Source organism: Lissotriton helveticus, chromosome 4_1, assembly GCF_964261635.1.
Source record: "Lissotriton helveticus chromosome 4_1, aLisHel1.1, whole genome shotgun sequence".
In the NCBI taxonomy this organism is placed as follows: domain Eukaryota; kingdom Metazoa; phylum Chordata; class Amphibia; order Caudata; family Salamandridae; genus Lissotriton; species Lissotriton helveticus.
The window spans coordinates 2,047,604,038-2,047,627,713 of record NC_136063.1 but is presented as its reverse complement, the minus strand read 5'-3'; the positions used below and the strand labels follow the sequence as shown (position 1 = coordinate 2,047,627,713).

The 23,676-nt window shown below is 45.5% G+C and overlaps 1 protein-coding gene across 2 annotated transcripts in view; it reads left to right on the top strand.

The window, feature by feature from the left end:
* The first annotated feature begins 1,211 nt into the window (after positions 1-1,211).
* The window catches only part of TMEM255A (transmembrane protein 255A), a 239,109-nt gene continuing 216,644 nt past the window's right edge, over positions 1,212-23,676 (top strand). For both annotated transcript variants that reach the window (XM_078688730.1, XM_078688729.1), the window contains exon 1: positions 1,212-1,457. In XM_078688730.1, coding sequence (XP_078544856.1) covers positions 1,391-1,457 — 67 coding nt within the window. In that variant the 5' untranslated portion in view covers positions 1,212-1,390. The remainder of the gene's footprint in view (positions 1,458-23,676) is intronic.

Here is a 23,676-nt window from a genome sequence, read left to right as displayed (position 1 = left end):
TACCGAATCGGTAAAAATACCGATTCGGTATTTTACAGATTCGGTAAATTTACCGATCGGTAAATTTACCGAATCTGTAAAATACTGGGCCCTACATACCAATTCTGATTTACCGGTCGGTAACGGCCGAAAATACCGATTTTCGGCCGTTACCGACCTACCTACATCTGGCCCTAGGCTTCTTACCAGGTCTTTCATTATCAAAATGTCGCAAAAAAAGAGTTAATTTGAGTAGAAATCAATGCTTAGTATGAAAGAGAAATCCCCAACAATGGTGTTACGTTTTAAATTCTGAGTTTGTGCTTCTCCAGACCAAGCACTCTTAAACTATACTGCCTACCAGAATGGATGACATGTGACTCCTATACCTTGTAGTCCTCTGTCTTATGTAAGATTTCCTGTACACTGATTCCCACACATGTGATTCATTGTCTCTGTGTAAAGGGTGTGTGAGAGATGTAAAGTGCTCTGAAACCTTGCACTGGAATGAGTGGCGCTAAAAAACAAAAGACATGCATGTGAAAGAGAGTGGTTATGGAGACTTAAGGAGTACAGTTCAAGGGTGGTAGGGAATCCATAGCGATGGAGGTCATTGGGGGCGCCAACAAACATTGTTGAGGCGGCACCACCACCCCGAAAGCCGGCCGTGATGCAAAATGATATTTTTGGTTCCAGAGACCTGTCCTCTATGAAGTGAATAGAGGAATGTTGTACATCTGCAAAGCAAATCATGGGTTAAAGTTTTGGTTTGAACATGCAACCTTAGCTGTCTTGGAATGCTCTGGTACATCGCATAATGTCATGAATTGAAGTCGGGGAGGGACGAGGAGGTAAATACTGGTAACTGGAGGTATAACCAATTTTGCCGATGTGACGCTAATATTTTTCAAAGAGGAGTGCATTTTGCATTTCCTCATAGCTAATTCCTTTACGTCGCGCTGCATGGTGAAATCATTCAGATATAACCCACTTCATTTCACCCGTATGATTTTTTTTTTTTTAGCAAATTGCAATTATCACCGGTATGTTCTGTTTATATTCTGCTCTGTTTATGTTACCTATTGGCAAACTAAGTGGGTTCGATTGTGTGCAGCTGCACGCGCGATGCGTGAGGGGCCGTCGCTGGCCACAGACGTGACCGGAGACCAGTCCTATAAATGAATTTGGAGAAGGCATTCCCTGCCTCTGGGCCCGCGCATGCGCGTCGAGGGTGCACGGCAGAGAAATGCCATAATGGACAGGTCTGCCATGGCAGGCGGCGGGCAGGGGCTGCGAGCGGAGGCATGCGAGCCCGGGGCACCCCTGATCCGTGGCGGGGCAGCTCTGTGAACCGCCGTCGCCCGTGCTCCCGTGCCCTTCGCCCTCCCGCCCTTGCTGCCCATCCTCCAGCATGCACCGACCGCTGACTCAGCAGCAGCCGCACGCCAACGGGATCACCACCGTGCCTGACTCGACGGGTGAGTGCAGCCGAGCCAGGGTATCAGTGCACATACCGCAGCCCCTTGGGATCTCACGCATCCGCCGGGAGATGTCACTCACGTGCACGGTATCCCCGCTACTCGTTTGTTTACACTCGTTGTGTGTCCCCTCCGCCCCTGGCAGTCTCTGCCTCCCCCCTGTGCACCACGCAGAAGTGTGACTAACGCCTGCCTCACGAGACCCCGGGCACAGGCAGGCGTCCTGACCCCGTCTGCCCCCATCCCGCCCCCCAACTCTTCGCCCTCCCTGACACCATGTCCTTGGGGGTGTGTGACTGACAGCCAGAATGCCATATGCGTGCATGTGCCATCCATATGCAGCCGCCCAGGGTGTTGGCACCTTTTGTCCTCCAGTGCAAGCTCTGCCAGTCGGTGCAGCAGCAGTAGGGATGCGACGGACGGAGCATGAATCACTCTTCTGCATTCGTGCCCTCTGCACAGTCACATGTCTGTGTGCCCAACGCTGCCAGCCGCTGACCCCTCTCTGTTTACACTACGCGCTCGTTCCCTGGTGCAGCCTGCGCAGGTGACCGAGAACCACCGATGCCAGCATTGTTCTCCACCTGTGCCATATCAGACCTCCTACCCAGGTGCGACGCCCATGCAGTGTGCATGCCAGGCTGCTGACCTCTGTCTGTTTACAGCAGGTGCACCCGGGCATATCGTGGGCAGGTGGGATGAAGTATGAGCCAGCCATAAGGGTCGAATGCAGAGAGAGACACCCGTGCCGTGTCGATGCAACGCGTGTCCTCCCACCGACCATTGTCTGTTTGCACCTGTGTCCTCCAGGACAAGCAAGCACTGTCAGTTAGCACAGCATGGGGGGGCGGCTCTAGGCTCATGGTGGCCCTGGGCAGGGAGCGTAGGTAGGGGGCCCTGGAACAGGGGGTCCGGGCGAGGTGGAGCGCGGAGGCCAGTGAAGAGGGGGGGGGGGTCAGGGTGTTTGAAAGTGGAACAGAGCCAGAGGCCACCAAATCCCTGTCAGGGGCCGCCACACAATATGTATCCATCCTCAGAGGATTATTATATTAAGGATATATGTTGGAGTGATGGCCCCTGGGATTTGGTGGCCCTGTGCAGGTGCACAGCTTGCACATGCCTAAGGCCACCCCTTCTGGGGGGAGGGGGGTGGGGGGTCTGAACCCGCATCACATGCCGTCTGTGCCGAGCACTGTGCATAAACGTGCGCGTATTCTATATGCCGAGTGCTCGTCATTTCTGAACCTGTGTTTACATTGTGTGACTCCCGCCTACCTTGTGTGCAGGTGGCACCGCGAGCAGAGGAAAGCAGGGCTGTATACCTGTGCACACGAGATCTGATGTAGAGATAGGACATGTAATGCACGCGCACAGCTCTCCTCTCCACTGAACCCTGTCTGTGTGCACCCTCTGTCCTCCAGCACGGTCACGGCCAGCCCGCGCGGCATGGGGCGCTGGGAAAGAGTCCCTCAGACAGAACTGAGCTATGCATCCGCCCTGTGGCATGTGATTGCATGCACGCGCTCTCTGCACTGCTGATTCCACTCCCCTGGCTCCTTTCTCCTACACCAGACAAGGTGACACTGGGTAGCAGCGAGGGATGTCTCCGAGCCTCGCCCATAGCATCTTCCATACATACTGGATAGTACCTCTGCTGTGAAGAGCTCGCTGTAGAGGTGTGCACCCTATGCTGTACACACACACAAATACTCCCCAGTGATGCCCCATTTGTTTGCGCCTTGTTTGTCTCAGAGCAGTAGCAGTGAGGGGTGCTTCTGAGCCTTAACAATTGCATATTCCATGCTTACTATTACTAGCTGGTACCTCTAGCTTGCCAGATCTTATGTAGATGATCTTATGTAGATGCATGCACCCTATGCCGTGTGTATGCACAGTGCTGTCCGGTGCTGCTCCCATTCTGTTTGAACCTTCTTTCTCGCTGGTCAGGCAAGGGTGTCAGTAGTATTCTTCCATACACACCAAATGATAGAGCTCTCGTGTAGAGCATGAACCATCAGTAATATGCACACTGTATGCGCCCCAGAGCTGGCCCGTTCTGTTTACCCCATCTTTTCCCCTGGGCAGTAGCAGGCTGGGGTGTCCCTGGGCTTGGCCAGTAGCATACTCCCCAGAGCTGCCCCATTCTGTTTGCATGTACACAGACCAATGACAACCCCGGATGCCCACGAGAACCAGGGTCATTGTATTATATTCCAACAACAGTCCTTTGGGACTCATTTATGTTCTACTTCAATCTTATTTAAAAAACAAGTGTGTACAGACTCAATTCTATTAGTCATAAGAAAGGTACAGCGCACCTGCTAATTCTGAAAGAAGTAAATGTGTTGTCTATGAACAATATGTAGCTCATAAATTGCAAAATGCTGTACTAAGATGTGTTAGCACAGACGACTCAATGCTCAATGTGTGAACAGAAATATACAACACAATACATAGTAAAACACTGGATAATCTCTGGGCTGCTCCTGATTTAAAAAAACAGAAAATTGTTGAGATCCTGTCTGTGTGTGTCTAGGACCTCCCAGCATATTCTAAGATGCTAAATGCTCCCTAGCGATGCGATGTCGATGCTTCAACCTGTAAGTCGTTTGTCGGGTCTAATCAAGACAAACGTCATCTGACTACTGTTCCTAAAATAGAAAAATAATTGAGTTGTTATTGCCTGTACCCCGACTTAATTTTCACTAAATATGACAAGATGGCCCATAGTACTACTGACCCCAAGTTGTTTGGACTTAAGGCCCTACAATGTGTGATCCACGGAAGGTCCTACAATGAAAGGAAGGTAGCCACAATTGTACCATAAGGAATATCCCTACACATCTGCACACCCACAGCGTCATCCTTGGTGAGCCTTAGAGCAGACAGGTGATATCCCACTACAGAAGATTCCCTCGGTGTATCCACAGCCACCTGGCCATGAGTACCTGGGGCTATCAAGTGGTATCGAAGCCTCTTTGTGGTTCCTTATGCTCATATGCATAATACAATGTGTAACACTTCAGTGGATTGTTCTCGATTGCAAAATCCATCTAGGTGGTGTCTTTTCCCTGGCTGTGATGGACAGGAAAACAGGTCTACCCTAAATAAGGCGGGTGGTGTAGTGTTATTCCTCTGATGCCCCCATCTCAACTGGGCCCTGTGAGGAAGCTTTCAGGCGACAGCGCCCTAAGGAGAGAAAGTTTGGGGTCTGCCCAATTCTAGATTAAATTAGTGGACGGAGACTTTGGCAATAGATACTCAGTCACATTTGCGACTGAGAACCTCGTCCTACAAACACTAAATCAGGCCCTAAAAAACGATTGGGGGGAGTTATCATTAAAAAATATTCTTAGGAGTGATAGACCGATGGCAAAAATGAAAAGTTTTTAAGAATGGTGATCAAACCACATCATAATAAGCAATTGGTGAAGTATGGATCAGACCAATAACTTGAAGTTTGAAACGAGCAAAAGAGTTGAAAATAAAAGAATCAGAAATGATTTATTAAGAAATTTGGGAAAATTCATTAGGCGCAAAGCTACATCAGAGAACGGTTTGCAGTGGCTTTGCTAAACTTGAAATTCACATTGGCTTAATCAGGACCCGTGTTCTTTAAATAAAAAGAAAACTTCCCCCGCACAGTGAAAATACACCCACATTTTTTTCTAATTGATACCACACATTGTGCAATGTTGTAGTACAGATTTATTGTACAAGTAAATACCTATGGTACATTATATCCAAGTGTCCATTCAAAGTGGTCCGGCGTCACAAGATCATATTTTATTAACTATAATGTTGGAAATGTATAGCTGTGTGCAGCCTTTCCTATAAATAACAAATATACGTTCTTGGCACCTCAAAGCATGTCAACCTCCTTACCTAAGGGTTGCTAGGCTTCTTACTGGGCGTTAGTGGGCTCTGTGCCACCAAAGAAGGTCGATGCGGGGTGAAGCAAGTTCATCTGTGTGATTGGTGGGATGGGCCCGACACAAAGATTGCAGTTTTGTAATCTTTGAGTTTATAGCTGGTGGGGCCTTTCAGCTACATTCAGGAATGGACCCTTCTCCCTCAGGACGCTCAAGTATGTTTTATCGTTGTTGATATGTGATTGCAGGTGGAGGTTGCTGGGTCTTAGGATGTCCATAAAGGTGTTTATTGTCCCGTTGTTGGTATGTGATTGCAGGTGGAGGTTGCTGAGTTTTAGGAGGTCCATGCAGGTGTTTGTTGTCCCGTTGTTGGCATGTAAATGCAGGTGGAGATTTCTGGGTCTTGGAAGGTCCATGAAGGTGTGTGTTGTCCCGTTGTTTGCATGTGATGGCAGGTGGAGCTTTCTGGGTTTTAGAAGGCCCATGATAGTGTGTGTTGTCCCACTCTTGGCATGTGATGGCAGGTGGAGGTTTCTGGGTCTTAGGAGGTCCATGAAGGTGTGTGTTGTCCCATTGTTGGCATGGGATTGCAGGTGGAGTTTGCTGGGTGTTAGGAGGTCCATGAAGGTGTTTGTTTTTCCGTTGTTGGCATGTGATTGCAGGTGGAGATTGCTGGGTCTTAGGAGGTCCATGAAGGTGTGTGTTGTCCGTTGTTGGCATGTGATTGCAGGTGAAGGTTGCTCGGCCTTAGGAGGTCCATGATGGTGTGTGTTGGCCCATTGTTGGCATGTGATTGCAGGTGGAGGTTGCTGAGTCTATGGAGGTCCCCGATGGTGTGTGTTGTCCCGTTGATGGCATGTGATTGCAGGTGGATGTTTCTGGGTCTTAGGAGGTCCAAGAAGGTGTGACTCAGATGTTGAATAGGGGATGGAAGGCTTTGGGGACTCTTGGTGACCATACTGTACGAAGAGCTCTGGTCTCCCAAGTCTAACCTTTAGGCTGTAAGTGACTGAAGGGGTCTTGGTTCAGCGCATGTCCACCCGAAGGCCTCATGGGCGCTAAGACTTACAAGCATTGGCAAAGCCAGTATGTTTTGCCTATACCAGATCTATTGGCTTTGTCGATTTGTTTTGTAAATGTTGCACAGCGACGTGAGCTGCTGTGCTACATAGCTTGAAGTAAAAAAAGCAATACCACGTGGCCATACTGCGCCTTAGCTTTTATTTTTACTTTAAGGTACCCATGCCCAAATAAGTTGAAATTGATATTTTCGTTATGCTTAACATGCAGTTTATATTCTTGAACAAATGCCCTTTGCAGTTACCAGTGTGTCAATGTGTAACTAGCTAGAACACTGCGCATGGTGAAGCTGTGGCGTTACAGCCAGAGCTGCTGACTTAAAAGCTAGGGAACCAGGTTTGAATTTCAGCACCGGCTCAACATCCTGTGATTCTGGGCAAATCACCTAATCTCCCTGTGCCTATGAAAATTAATGTGTCCTTTTGTAATGTAACAGGCGGTCATCTGAACCACTCCAAGTCATTGGATCCCCTGCCGTCCACATTATCATGGACATTTACTGAAGGACTCTCTCCATGTTTCGCATTATTTATGCCCTTATAGCTGGTGTTGAAATGTGTGGCAGAATGTATGTATGAGTATGGTGTGCATGGATATGATGTGTTGAGAAGGATGGTTGGTTTAAGGTTGATTTTAGTATGGGGATTTTGTTCAGTTAATGTTTACAGCTCACAGTAATATGAAATGTTAAAAGACACACAAAAGTACTGTACAAAATAATAAAATAATGCTTTGTGTGTGTAAGAACCTTTTTAGTGTTTGATAAGTATATTTAAAAAAAATAATAAATTAAAATATTTTTGATAAAGTATTGCTATACTCATTGAAGTCGTTCAGCAAAGGGCATCCCTGTGAGCTCTTCTAGCCACCATTGAACAAGAAACAGGTCGAGTGGGAGTGCTTGTGTAGGGTTTAATGTTTAACCACTCCAAGTCCTTCTAGTGGACATTGCGCTATATAAAAGAAGCAGTGATGGAGATAGGAAGGAGCAAATTAGTGATGGGGTTGGGAAGGGGCGTACGGTGAAGGGAGAGAGATGGTGGAATAGATCGGCCGCAACAAACTGGGAAAGGGCATGCGAGGAAGGGGCATGCAACCACGGAAGTGAGATGGTGTGGGGCGGGCAAGCAACAAACAGAAAAAATTAAGTATGTTGCAAGTGCGTGGCTAGTGGAAGGACACTTGCCGCCAGAAGGAGACTGGCTGCAGGAAGCAGTATTTGGTCAAAGCTCCACACCAAGGATAAAGACGTGAAGCTAAGCAGGATGCTGGAGGCAGGAGGAGGCAATGACCAGCAGGAATAAAGGAAATGAGAGTGACGTGGGAGCCAACCAATAGTTAGTAAAGGTAACTAATGGGTGGGCTCAAACTTTTAAGATTTTTTTGTTTGTTACTAGAGACATTACCAGCACGGCGCAAGCGCTGGGCAGACAGATCTTAAAAAGAAAGAAGATGTATGCAGAACCATTGAGTATGTGAAGCAAGCAGAACATACAAGTCATTATCGGCTTTGGAAGGAGAGCAGTGGCTGTGGTTTGACTCATAGAATATAGCATGTTACTACGCATGCTATTACATTGTGTGTTTTATTGCAACGCAGTCGTTACAATGACAGCGTTGTTAGAACGCGATACCTTTACATCACAAGTCATTAGATCGACTTGCTGTAGATGGCGTGCTGGACTTAGGAATAGTATAATTTACTATTCCAACTCCAGCGTGTGCAACAGTAGGGAAGGTGTTGGAATACTAAATTATACTATTCCTTAGTTTAGAGCGCCCCCTACAGCAAGTCGATCTAAGGACTTTCGGTGTAATGGTATCACGTATTAACAACGCGGTTGTTGTAACAACCTCATTGTAAAAGCACTGCAATGTAATGGCAGCGTTGTAAACGCTATTTCCCAACTGGCAGGCTCTGAACCATTTATGGGCATGACCCAAGATGTGTATAGTGACTGGGGGCGGTAGCGGGGACATTCTGGTCACAGTAGACTATGGAAAGATCTAGGAGCATGAACGTGCTGAAGGAGCCCATGCCTGCAGCTTCTTAGTAGCCCTCACAGACATTAATCAGGGCAGTTTTTGTTTGTTGTATGGAATCAAGGCGGGATGGGGTTGTGTCTAAGTTTTTATTGTTTTCTAAGATGACTTGTACTGCACATCAGTGAAGTGAGTACTTTTTCTAGACTTTAGAGTTCCATGGGAGTCATGCAATAGGGGAGAGTCAATGAGAAGGTTTTTAGGAGGTGGTTGATCAGTAAGTGCTTCAGGGCTCCAGAGACTTTGCCTGTTGGCAGGAGTGGTCTTTCACAGCTGTTAGTAGCGTGGATAGGTCCTTGAGATCCTCACGGACGAGGAGTTGCAGTTATCAAATATTGATTGACTTATTGATAGGGGGTCTGTGCCTCAGAAGCTTCTGTGAATAACGCAGGGCAGAGGCCTTCCGATCCCTTCCAAGGCATGCTGCTTCCCTTGGTACCCCAGGCAGCTACTGCCAGGCTGTGCGGCTTGGAGAGACATGGCCGCGCTCAAGGGATGTATGACGTTACAACTCATACTTTTACAATGCATACCATTACAACGAAATGTTTACAACGCAAAAACTATTACAACGCATGTATTTACAACGCATGTATTTACAACGCAGGTACCTTTACAACGCATACCATTACAACGTAAGTATTGGTAAGTATATATTAATTTTTTTAATTTAAAATAATTAAAAATAATCTATTTTAATTTAATTTAATGTAATGTTATTTAATTTAATTTCATTTCATTTAATTGATTTATTTAAATTTAATTTTATTTTATTTTTACCCTGTACCCCAAAAACTGACCCTGAACCCTAAAAATACCCCTGTACCCCAAAAACCGAAAACTGACCCTTAACCCTAAAAATACCCTTTTACCCAAAAACCCAAAACTGACCCTGAACCCTAAAAATACCCCTGTACCCCAAAAACCCCAAACTGACCCTGAACCCTAAAAATACCCCTTAACCCAAAAACCCAAAACTGACCCTGAACCCTAAAAATACCCCTGTACCCCAAAAACCCAAAACTGACCCTGAACCCTAAAAATACCCTTTTACCAAAAAACTGAAAACTGACCCTGAACCCTAAAAATACCCCTTTTCCCAAAAACTGAAAACCGACCCTTAACCCTAAAAATACCAAAAACCCAAAACTGACCCTGAACCCTAAAAATACCCGTTTACCCAAAAAACTGAAAACTGACCTTGAACCCTAAAAATACCCTTTTACCCAAAAACTGAAAACTGACCCTGAACCCTAAAAATACCCCTTTACCCAAAAACTTAAAACTGACCCTGAACCCTACAAATACCCCTTTACCCAAAAACCCAAAACTGACCCTGAACCCTAAAAATACCCCTGTACCCCAAAAACCCAAAACTGACCCTGAACCCTAAAAATACCCCTTAACCCAAAAACCCAAAACTGACCCTGAACCCTAAAAATACCCCTGTACCCCAAAATCCCAAAACTGACCCTGAACCCTAAAAATACCCTTTTACCAAAAAACTGAAAACTGACCCTGAACCCTAAAAATACCCCTTTTCCCCAAAACTGAAAACCGACCCTTAACCCTAAAAATACCAAAAACCCAAAACTGACCCTGAACCCTAAAAATACGCCTTTACCCAAAAACTGAAAACTGACCTTGAACCCTAAAAATACCTTTTTACCCAAAACTGAAAATTGACCCTGAACCCTAAAAATACCCCTTTACCCAAAAACTTAAAACTGACCCTGAACCCTAAAAATACCCCTTAACCCAAAAACCCAAAACTGACCTTGAACCCTAAAAATACCCCTGTACCCCAAAAACCCAAAACTGACCCTGAACCCTAAAAATACCCTTTTACCCAAAAACTGAAAACTGACCCTGAACCCTAAAAATACCCCTTTACCCAAAAACTTTAAACTGACCCTGAACCCTAAAAATACCCCTTTACCCAAAAACTAAAAACTGACCCTGAACCCTAAAAATACCCCTTTACCCAAAAACTGAAAACTGACCCTGAACCCTAAAAATACCCCTTAAAAAAACCCAAACATATAACATTTAAAATATAATTATATACTTACCAATACTTACGTTGTAATGGTATGCGTTGTAAAGGTACCTGCGTTGTAAAAAAATGCGTTGTAAATACATGCGTTGTAATGGTTTTTGCGTTGTAAAAATTTCGTTGTAATGGTAGTTCGTTGTAAAAGTTGCGTTGTAAAGGTTGTTTCCCGCGCTCAAGTGATGGACAAGTGCTATAATTCCAGTGAGTGTGGATATTATGCTCAGTCGGGTATGATTTGCTTGTTTATATCCATTAGAGGTGCCTTGAATGCGCCCTTTCTTTGCTCCCCTTGTAGATTTGCTCCTTTATGTGAGATACTTTAAAGGGTGCCGCAAGACCGGATCTACCCCTGTAAGTTACCCGTTGCGGACATTCCTGTGCCGCACTGCATGTAGGGTGACCAACCGTCCGTAAACGTCACGGACAGTCCGTAATTTCGGCCGTCTGTCGAACCTCCCTAAAGCCGGCACAGCTTCCATTCACCTCCCTTCTTGACTTGACATGACGCATTCAGGGCTGTTTGCATCTGAATAGATGCCCCTGCTCTTGAAGCTGCAGCCCCCACCCCTCACACCTCCAGCCTTGATGTGCTGTTAAGAGGTGCTTGAAGGTGACTGAGAGGGAGGGGCTGCAGCTTCAGGAGCAGGGGCATCTATTCAGATGCAAATAGTCCTGAATGTGTCATGTCTCTGCAATTTGTGTGAGACATTCCCTTTCTGCCCAGGGCCCCAAACATCCTACAACCGGTCTGGATTACACCGAGGCAGCACATGGTTCTCTTGACAGCACAGAGCTTAGTTACTGTCACTAAATTGTAAACAAACCTCGATTCTTCAAACATGAAGTCTTTAATGTAATAAAATTAAGAAATGGCACAATCGCACCACACTGATTAACAAAGTAAGGAGGACAATCAGTTAAATCAGTTCTCTTGGAGTATCTCCTTTAAGTACTGTACATCACAGTGGGGGATGGCGAAAGTAACATTTTGGAAAGAGAGTCTGTCTTCTCATTGTCTTGTCCAGGAGGGGGTGAGGAGCCCTCCCCCCACCTTGGAAGAGACCAAGATGATACTAGAATACCGCATGCCCACCCCGTGCCCACCCTGGTGGATCCTGGTCCCCCTCCTGCCCATCCCCTCCCCCCAGTGATGGCTCCTGTCCCTCCCCCTCGACCTGTGGTGGATCCAGTCTCTGCCCTGGGTGGCTTCTGTCCCAGTCCAGGAATGGCTCCTGCACCTCAAAACGGCTCAGCTCAAAATTAATATGAAAAGGTGAGCGAGTGAGTAAGTGAAGGGATGGGTGGATGGCTGGATTAATTAGTGAAAGGGTGAATGGATGAATGAAAGATTGAATAGATGGATAATAAAAGATGATGGATGAATTGATGAGTGAATGGTGGAAGGATGGAAGGGAGAAAGGGTAAAAAGCTGGATGTATGGGTGGAAGGGTAGTTGGATGGGTAAAAGGGTGGATGGATGAGTGAAAGGATGGATGAGTAAAAAGGTGGATGAGTGAGTGGGTGGGTGGGTGGTTGAATGAGTGAAATGATGGATGGATTGATGAATTGATAAGTGCACGGGTGAATGGATGGACAGATGAGTGAAAGGGTGGGTGTAAGGATGGATGAGTGAGTGAAAGGGAGGGTAGATGGACTAAAGGATGAATAGATGAGTGGAGGAGTGAAAGGATAAATGGATGAGAGACAGGATGGATGAGTGATAGGGTCAATGGATGGATTCATGAGTGGATGAGTAGATGGGTGGGTGGATGGATGGAAGGAAGGATTGCTAAGTGAAAAGGACGATGGAGAGAGAAAGGGAGGATGATGGATGACTAAAAGGGTGGATGGGTGGAAGGATGAGTGACTGGGTGGATGGATGAGTAAGGGAAAGGATGGCTGGATGGGTGAAAGGGTAAATGGCTGGATGGATTAGTGAATGGATGGATGGGTAGAAAAGTGGATGGATGAGTGTACAGATGGCTAGGGTGAAAGGGTGGATGGATGGATAAAGGATGGATGATGGGATGGATGAGTGAAAGGATAAATGGAAGGATACATGATGGATAGGTTTGCAAATGGTTGAATATGTTTGGATATGGCTGGGCTTACTTATATACTTTTGCGCGACCTCTGATGTGTCTGTAAAACTTATCCAATTGTCCTGAAGTTTTGTCCTGAATTTTGACCTCCTGTCTTGAATTTGTGTCCTGCATTTTGACCCTTTGTCCTAAATTTTTACACTCACCATCCTGAATTTGCACCAATGCCAGTTGGTCACCCTAACTGCATGTGACCTGCTCCTTTAGGCCGGTTCAGTAGCACTATTCGCACTTTTCTCTATTTGTTCCTTTGTAGTTCAATCCACTGTATTGTTTTGTGGTGCACACTGGATATTAGGGACTAACGTGTGACTTAGTGTTCCTCACCAGAGTTATAATTCATGGCAGTTTTCATATTCTTGTTCCTTTGTTTAGTTACTATGGAGAGGTGGAGGGCATGAGACTTTTGCTTCATTTGGTCTGTTGCTTTTCCGGCACGTTCTGGTCACTTGAACGTCTATACTTTCACTACTTTCCTGCACATTTTATTTGTTTCTCTGCTGGTGACGGAGTTGGTGTCTGGAGAATGAGGGTATTTACTTTGTTGTATGTATTTTTTAGTTTTTTTTTATCACCCTGTCCTGAGCAGGCCAGAGTTGTTGGAAGGCCGAAACGCGACCGCGTCGACACTTTCCGTAAAAGAGGAGTCTGATTTCACCAAAAATTAAAGTGGAACTAAATCTTTTTGACACATTTCTTAGTTTTAGGTTCTACATCTTGTGTTTTGAACCAATTGTGTCTGACTACCACGGAGTGTACTTCCTAGAATTAATAGGAGGACACCTAGCCTTTGCTTTAATAATTTTCTCTGGGTGAAGATAGATTTATTTTTTGTACCTTCTGTACTAATTTTGTGTATTTTGTCCTTTGTCGCTGTATATAAATGTGTATATATGTATGTATATTTGTGTATAATGTAAATTTGAAATTTATTGAAACTATTGATTATTGATTTCGTGTGATTATGATAATTAAAATGTGTAATCACGTTCTCCTCTTGTCGTGATGGTATGTTGATTTATATAACAAAAGGTTAGTGGACTAGTGCCACTGGTATAGGAGAATTAGCAGTCCCCTATTTAGTTAATCAGTCAGATATTTATTCCTCCTTTCCCACTTTTTCTGTTTTTTTGTAACAGTCGGGTACCCTGTGCATGGCCAGCTCTTCCCATTACTGATCACATTCTGCGTCATCACCGCCATGCTGTGAAGCATAGGGAGATGCAACCGGGCTCCTGTGCCTGTGCAGTACCATGTACAGCAACATGTACACTGTGCATCTTTTACTACACATTTGCTCTCTGTTTTAATCTGTTGTACTTTACCTCTGGGATCTTGTACTTTACCTCTGGGATCTTGTACTTTACCTCTGGTCTTTGGCATCTTGTACTCTACCTCTGCACTTTGGTATATTTTACCATACCTCTACACTTTGGCATCTTGCACTATAACTCTGAACTTTGGCATCGGGTACTGTACCTCTTCTCTTTGGTAGTTTGCCCTAAAAGTTTGCCCTATAGCATCTTGAACTATATATCCTAGCCCTTTAGTATCTTGTACTATAACTAATGTTTTTGGCATCTTGGACTATGCCATTGACGTCTTATGCTATACGCCTCTGCCTTTTAGCATCCTGTGCTGTATCTCTCTAGCCTTTGGCATCTTGTTCCATAGCTGTGACCTTTGGCATCTTGTAGTATACCTTTGTTATCTTATCCTTGACCCCTGCCCTTTGGTATCGTGTCCTACACTGCGCCCTCTGCCTGAGGTGTCTTGTAGTGTACTTCTGCCTTTTGGCATCTTGTGCTATAGCTCTGTCTTTTGCCATCTTATGTTATACCTCTGACATTTAGTACTGGCCTGGGGTATCGTGTACTATAGCTTTGGCATCTTCTGCTATCCCCTTGACCTTTGGCATCTTGTACTATACCTCTGCCCTGAGGTGTCTTGTGCTATACCTCTGCCTTTTGCCAACTTATACTTTTCCTCTGACATTTCGTATGTTGTACTATAACTTGGCTCTGTGCCGTCTTGTGCTATACCTCTGTCCTTTGCCATCTTATACTATATCTCTGACATTTTGTATCTGTACTATACCTCTGCCCTGTGGTGTCTATGTTCTATACCTTCGGCTGTCGGCATTTGGCATCCTATAATATAAATGTTGCCTCTGGCATGTAGTGCTATACATGTGCCCTGTCATATAGGATATGTCATCTTATATTTTACCTCTGTGATTTGCAATCTCTAATAACCCTCTGGCTTTGGTGTTTGCACAACCCATTTGTCCTTTCGTGTCCTGTGCCACACCCTTGACCTTTGCCACGTGTGCCTTCTTCTGCGCCTCTGGCAGGGGTGACCTTGTTCTTTTTCTCTGCACTTTGGTGTCTTCTTCTTAACCTCTGACCTTGGCTGTCTTGTACTTGACCTTGGCTATCTTGTACTCCACCTCTACCCTTTGGCATGTCGTGCTATACCTCTACCTACCCTTTAGTATGGTGTACTGTAGTTCTGCTTTGCCTTGGTACATTGCCCTGGCAGACACCCTCTGCCATGCTGGCATCTGCGCGCACAGCTCCACGAGGCACTGAGCAGTCTGGGTACGACTTGTGCCCGATCCAGGACATCATGGATGGGTGTGCCCGGCTCCAGGAATAACATTCCTGGCTGCCTTTGCCCCCCGGGGCCTGGTGCCCAGCCAGATGCCATCTATAGACGCAGCTCTCTGCAGCTCAGACTCCGGGATCGAGAAATCCCTGCCGTGCCGCTTGCACAGAGGGCGGGGCGTCAGTGTGCGTCAAAAAATAAAGGAAAGTGTGTGATGAGAAATGCGCTTCATCCGCAGTGAAAAATCGAAGCGCTATGCTCTCCCGACTTTGCCATATCATTACAGCAGGGAGCGGGGGTAAGGGGTAAGGGGGGGGGGGGGGGGGGGATGAGTTACCTGCACTGTTTCTGAAATTGGGGTGCTTGTGAGGACGCCAACGCGAAGTTGTCCCGAGTAGCTCAGAGGCAGGGCCGGTCCTAGGATATGTGGGGCCCCGGCCACAATAGGAACATGTGAGGCCCCTTAGGATACGACGCGGGATCGGATCGAGCCGACTAAGAAAGTAATTTTTTCCTTTAAATTAAAATTACCCCCCGCCCCCACAGTTAACAGCTATCAACTATTGACAAAACGCAGCCGCGGCCGACTCATGCCGGCCGCGACTGGGTTTGTCAATGGTTGTTAGCAGTTTAATACATTTTCACACTTGGTAACCAGGTATAGTGATGGGCGCTCTACTCTTGTTCCAGGTAAAGGTACACGAATAAATAATAATCTAAGTGGTGCTCTCAGGGGTGAGAAGATTGGTTACCAATTCAATCTTATATACCCTCGACTGGAGGGTAGAAAGCAATTAAAGTCGACCCCGAGCACACATCAACAATTTATATTATTTAGAAGGTTCTTGCATTACTGAAAATGTCCCAAAGTTTCAGATTCAATGTCCATAAATGTATTAAGTCTTTTCAAATTGAAATTGAATTCAGGTAAATTGTCTAGGCACAGCTAGATATCCACTTCATAGGATGGACAGTCTTCAATTTTAGTTGTTAGCAGTTTAAGCTAAATGAGTAACTACAATAAATGATTTTATATTCACCTTGTTGTTTTGACCAATAAGTAGCTCATTCACACACACTTGCATGGAATAACAACTGCAATGCAGGACCACTGCTCTTTGTGCTCTGCAGAGAGGCCATATTTTGAATGGTCATGTAATCTGAACACCTTTTTGACCCACAGACAGGCACATTGTGAAAGTTGTACTGCCTGTAGCCTCAACTCCAAAGTGCTCAACTGTAGCCTATTATAAACACCTGGAGGCGACTCAGTACACAGGGTGCATCATCCAAGAGTAATATGCTGTGAAATAAAATACACAAACACACATGCTGGAAATAGCCAGCACTCTTGGGGAATGCAAGATTCAGTAAAGCATGGGAAATATAAACAGGAACAAAATTACTGCCATGGATTACCCTAACAGCATGGCCACTAGAATTATGTGGCAGGAGAGGGTTAAATTATGTGGAAGGGTGAGTAAATTATATGGCAAGAAAAGGCAAATTATGCTGCATAACCCGGCACATTTTGAAATAGTATGACTTCATTTGATTTGCCATTTTTTAACTTCGTAACACTGTTTGGGCACTGGTTGCACCCCATTAGTACCAATTTAACACCCAAATTTAGCAGTGGGAAACAGAAAGTTGACTATTCCAGCTTTTCAAAGGGCCTTCCCACATGTGGCAAGAATTGTCGCAGCGTTTTTAGTAACTTTTGAACCGTTTGAGATAGAAAGCAATTTTTTTGTTAAAATCTGTAGATTATGAAGCAGCTGATGGATTATGTGACACATGCGTCAAATACCTAATTATGCAGAAATCGCTGCCACCGCACAGTCACATAATTCCAGTGGCCCTGCCTAACATGTAGCATCAAACTGGGACAGAAAATAGGCCTCAGTTCCAAAATAAAAGGGGCCCTCATTAGAAAAGTGTCCCATGTTTGCAAACTAGTGCAGTTTTCAACTTGTAAACACATGCTGTATAAGTGTTTTGTAAGGTATGGAAGGACTGCACTGATTTGAGTTTGCTGCAGGCAATGTTTGCTTTATTATCATAAAAATCAACTGTAAAAACCGGCTCACTTTACCATAAAGCAGGTCATCAATTAGCCAAAAAATTGCCTACATACTGACCTGAGAGCAGGGCTTTAAATGGGTTGAAAAAACCTGTCATTGCCTCCAGATAATATTACAACGAGTACAATTACACAGAGAACAAGCCAGTACTATTGGCTTTGTCAGTAGCTATTAGTTGCATAAGATGAATATGCAACATCTACAGCTTCCTTGTATATAATATTGAAAATTCTCCAGTTCTGACATGATGAGACTGTGAAAGAACTATAACGAGTCTCACTGAAGTTGCATTAAAGAAGGTAGTGAAGGGTGGCACTGCTGTATAGTTAAGATTTGTTTTTTTCCTCTGAGGGCGAGGGCAAAAATGGGGAGTGGGCCCGTCTCATCACCTGCTTTTCAGAACTTCCATTCGTTGTGCAGACACTGGATCAATGTGTTTGCAGGCAAAGTTAAGGACATGAATATAGGGCCCCTTTTCAATGTCCATTTTAATGTACTACCGGGTCTAAGACTTGAGTGACCCAGCAGACTTTAAACCCTGCTCCATCAACCTTTGAATGCGGATTCTGCTCCTCTGCGTGCACCTCTTGCCTCAATGCTGCACACACACCTATCTGCTCCCCACCACTGTATTCCATTTGTCTTTCCCCTTTTATTCACCTCTCTGCTCCCTTTCCACTTGTCCTTGGTAAGCAGCACTGGCGTAACGAAAATGAAGGGGGTCTCCCTGCACGGTATGTAGAGTGGCCCCCTCCAAGCTCAATCAAGAGCTCTCTGGCCAGAATGCAGTGCCTAGGGGGCCCCTGGAGCTTGCCCCCCGCACGATGGGGGCTGCGGGGCCTGTGTTATGCCCCTGGTGAGCAGTTTCCATTGTGATGCGCCGCCATCACCACTCTATCCTTTGCTGAGCCCCTGCAGGATATTCAGTTTTTTATTCATACAGGAGCAGGGCCACATCACAGGCAAGGGCACTCAAATTACCTGCCTGATTGCTGTCATCAACATGCAGCTACAGCTATTAGGCCCACAGAGACGGGCCAGCAGGGGAGATTGAATTAAAAAAGAAAACATATAAACTCTCAGGGGCCCCCCTGGGCCTAGAACTTTTGATGTCTTTAAAGGTGCGAGGCCCCATGGCTGCGACCAGGCGCGGGGCCCTGGGCAGCTGCCCACGCTGCCCATGCCTAGGCCGGCCCTGCTCACAGGAACCTGATACAAATAGGAGCGTGTCACAACCTCAAGCGGGGTATGTTTATGTAGCGCTATGTAAATAATGAAATCGGACCACACAGAAAGCGCCTTAGGCCTCGCAAATACTAAGCAAAGCGTTATACACATACTAACACAATACAAGCAACGGCATGCATGACTGCAGATGCAACGTATGTGTGCCAGGCATGGCCATCGCACACACTGGTGTCTTCTCTTCCCTCTACTGCGTGGTGTGTATCGCACACACTGGTGTTTTCTGCCCCATCTACTGTGCGGTGGGCATCGCTCACACTGGTGTTTTCTGCCCTCTATACTACATGGTGTGCATCGCACACACTGCTGCGCGGTGTGCATCGCACACACTGGTGTCTTCTGCCCCCTCTACTGCGCGGCGCGCACCGCACATACTGGTGTTTTCTGCCCCCTCTACTGTGCGGCGTGCACCGCACACACTGGTGTGTTTTCTGCACTCTGTACTGCGTGGCGTGCACTGCACACACTGGTGTTTTCTGTCCGTGTGCATTGCACACACTTGTGTTTTCTGCCTCCTCTACTTCGCGGTGTGCATCACACACACTGGTGTTTTCTTCCCCCTCTACTGCGCGGTGTGCATCTTACACACCGGTGTTTTCTGCCCCCTCTACTGCGCGATGTCCATCGCTCACACTTTAAAGCTCGGGTATCACGTGGCAGAGCAGGCCTTCCTCCCGGGTGCCCGCCGGTCCTTCACTCCCAGGCTGACTGAGGTAATATATTGTGAGAAGGGCGTCAGAAAAGGAGCTTACGCCAAGCTGTCGAGAGGTTAAACTTGCAATGGTGTCATGATGTCAAAGTCTGCAAGATGTTTTTATTATGGTTCTAATGTCTACTATGTCTTATTCCTCACGTCGTAAAGTCTGTACCCAAGGAGTTGGTGGCAAGTTGTAAATTGTCACATGTTTCATTCACCTGTTACTTCAGAGATTTAAAGCTGATAAAATAAGCTAAGGCTGCTAACACCTAACGGTGGTCATGTCTTCCTGTGTGTGTGTGTGAAAAATACTGGAGTGCGCTTCTATTACAGGAGGCCGAGACTCGATGCATCAGAGATAACGGTACATTTTCCTTTGGAGTCCTGTTATCCCCTGGCCCATCTTTTTTCCGAGACAGCTCGCTTTTAAATACTTCCCGTGCAGATTGCTCGTCGGACATTTTTCGTGATTCCCTCCTAGTAGGAGATGAAAACTCGCTCCTTCGGAATTTAAATGTGTTACTAAAATAGGGGAATTGTGCGCTCATATTTTCTGTACCCGTGTACACCGCGTGCTCCCTGGCAAGAGCTTAGAACAGCCCCATTGGCTTTCTTGCGTAATTCGATCCAGCTACTCGTAAAATCTCATTCCAGAAAACCAAGGCAGGCCATTAGTAGTCTCTATAAATGTCCTTGATTTAATGAAATTAAAGGCTCATTCGAAGGAAGCCTGTCAGGCACCGCCCTGCCCAGCAAGCCAGAATAGAGGATTTTTGAAATGCGAACGCGTTAAATACGTCCCTTGTCGAGTACCATCGTTTCATTATGCTTTAGGAAACGCCCCTTCACGCAGAACACTGCAGTTTTGCTTGAGACAACAGACATATTTTAATATACATTTCCGACTTATGCAAACTACAAGGCCAGTCAAGGAATTTACTAAGCGTTTGTATACACAACAAGCATTGCTAGTGCCATTAGATCTAGGTTATTATAAATGAAAATGCCTCTTCTGTCATTGATTGATTTAGGTTCTTAATCTCATTCTTCCATTAATTTGCTAAAACAGACACAATAAAGCGCGCGCGCGCACACACACACACACACTCATCAACATATATAACATATATTAAAAGAATACAAGTAGAAAAACCTACAGCTGCCTAAACATGGTGGGCATATGCTTGCAATAGCAACATTAAACATAGGTGGCCATCTTGTAATGGTGTTGTACATAGTGAATAATTGTTTTAAATTTCCAGCATGTCTGAAACTTATAGAACTATTGTGTTAGCCAAATTATAGGTTAGAGTTAATACCATTCCATGATGGCCACATTGTTTAGAGACAGTGGCCATACAGTGCATATGAAATGAACGGCAAGCAAGTAGCCTATGGTCACTGCCTGAGGATCTGTAGTATGCTCAGAAGCATTGGCAACAGTAGTAGGTCTGGCTTTGTGTGTATTTCATATGGCAATATTGAATGCTGTAAGAAATTGGGTTGTTGGTTGACTGGGGTGTGAGCCCTGGTCAAGCAACAACCACAATCCTTGTCAGGCTAAGACACCAGCAGATTAACCTGTGCTCAACCGCCCTGGTAGCTTGGCACAGGTCAGTCAGACTTAAAATAAAGACAATGTGTAAAGTATTTGGGCAACACTTCAAACAGTAACACAGTGAAAATACACTACAAAAGTCTGCAGCAACACCAAGTGATTTTTAACAAATAAAACAAGACCAAAACAACTTAAATCCCTATTATTAAGCCCAGACATATTACATTTTTAGGATTTCAAAAAGCACAAAGCACCAACTGTGGATATCTGGTCGTGCCGGACCGGGACAAAGTCACAAGTTCAGGCTGACCGCGATGGAGCGTGGGCTGACTACAGAGACCCAGTTAAGCCAGCTGAACATAGTACTTTAGATCCTGGTTGCGGACTGTTGCGAGGATCTGCTTTGAAGGTGCGCTTCACAGCCGAAGTAGTGCATCGGTTTCAAGATGCAGTGAGAATTCCCTAGATGAGGGTTTGCGATTTGTAGTCCGGCGTCAAGGATGTGGCGCACAGCCGGGGCAATGTGTCGGTTAGGAGGAGCTGCGATGCGGAGTCCAGCGTTGTCGTCAAGGCTGCTATCAATAAGAGATGCGAGGGCTCGCACTGTCAGTAGAAGTGCTGTTCTGAGGACTGCCCCGGCGTCACTGGTCTTTTTTGACAGTTCGATCCACACTACGGCAACAATGCGTCGGTTCTGCTCGGTTTATGTGCTGCACAGTAGAGGAGATGCATCAATTCTGCTAGATCCACAGAGGCTGGCAAGCACCTTAAGCCCACTTCCAATGGAGCAGGAATGGGGTGGTCAACTTGGCAGGATAGACTCACAGGTAGCCGAGTCCAGGTACAGGTGCAAGGTTGCTGGAAGTCTGTTGTGTCCCTGAGAGCAGCAGCCCAGCAGAATGGCAGTCCTTTTAGCAGCACAGCAGTCCTTCTTCCTGGCAGAGTAGCCACAGGTTCAGAAGTGTACTGAAGTGGTAGTGTCTGAGGTCTAGTATTTATATCCAGTTCTGCCGTTGAAGTGGAGAAGAAGCTTCTAGAGGTTACCCTTTGAAGTCCCCCGGCATCCTGCCTTGCCTGTCCTGGCTCCAGACTAACTATAGGGGGTATGCAGCCCTTTGTGTGGAGGCAGGACACAGCCTATTCAGGTGTAATTGGGACTGTGCCCAGCTCCTTCTCCAATCCTGCCAGTGATGGTCCGTTCAGACACACCTAAAGTCCCTATTGTGTGTGGCTGTCTAGGAGGAATACACAAAGACCAACTGTTAGCAACACCCAGTCATGTGACCAGAGACTTGCTAAAGACACTAAATACCTCTAAATAGATACGACAGAGAAATGCCACCTTTCTAAAAGTGCAAAAACAACAGTTGATGGACAGAATGCAGAACAATGTCATACATTCACCCCAGTGCAGAGATCTGGGGTGGTGTAGTGGGCAAAAGAATCATGGATTTAACCCAGATCTTTTGCCTGGGGGAGAATGTTTGTATTGTCAGCATTCCGTCCATCATTTGTTTGCTGAAACACTTTTCGCCCTAAGTGGGATGGGTATGCCCAGACGTGGGTCCCTTGCTCACTGTGCCACTGGATTCAAGCTAGCCTGGCTGAAGAAGGGTGACATACCCTGAAACTGGTCCCAGGATGCTTGTTTCCAGTCCAGGGAGGACCTGGCCTGGCAGTTCGGTCTGGACTGTTCCCATGAGGCACAGGGTCAATACTGATTTGCATATGGCTGGGTCAAAACTGGGGTGGTGTAGTGGGCAAAAGAACAGTGGATTTAACCCAGATCTTTTGACTGGGGGAGAATGTTTGCATTGTCAGCATTACGTCCACCTTTTGTTTGCTGTAACACCTTTCTAAAAGTGACATTTTCAGAATGGCAATTTAAAATCAATATCTTGACCGTGTTAGGATTTTAAATTGTGATTCCAGAGATGCTAATCTTAACTGGTTATCTCTTCCCATTTGGAAATTACACTTAATGTAACTCCAATGTTATCCTTAGGTAGAGATAGGCATTGCAGTAGTGAAAAGCGAATTTGAAAGTTTTCACTACCAGGACATGTAAAACTTAAAAGTACTTTTTAAATACATTGCACCCTGCCCCCTGGGCTGTCCAGGGCCTACCTTATGAGTGACTTATATGTATTAAAAATGAAGGTTTGGCACTATCTCTCTTATAGGATAACATTGGGATTACCATATTATATTTTATAAGTGTAATTCCCAATTGGGTAGTGTGAGAAAGTGGCTCCATATATACTGGACTAGAATGAAGTACAGTGTGTATAGAGTCCACCAACCCAAGAGGTATAACAGAGGGTAAAGTCAGAACTGACCTTACTCTCCAAAGTGGTAGCTTGGTCGAGCAGAAAGGCAGTACCAGAGGACAGTGTACACACTCAATTAGCAAAAGGTTTCATACACTCAAGGACTGAACTCCAGGCCAATTGTTTTTATATCCACAGATATATTTGTTTTATTTTTAGAACCAACAGTTATAAAAATATGCTTTTCTCGTTATGAGTACTCTCATGTAATTACTTTGCAAAGGAGCAATAAAGTTTGTGCACAGAGTGAATACAGTATTGGTAGTAAGCAACACAATCCTAAAACACACTATAGCATTGAGCTCAATGGGTTTTCTACATTTAAGTACAGTTAATTACTATGCAGATTACTTTGGTAGTTCCAGGACTAGATCATAGATTCAGTCCTAGGGTCTAAGCTGAAACCAGATTAGCAAAAACGTTTTAGTTACTGTAGTAAATTTTCATGAATATAAGGTTCACACTTAGAAACTTTTCAATGAAACTCTGACAATGTTATTCAGTGGGAGAAAATTCAGAATGCAGGTAAAGTATGATCACGCTAC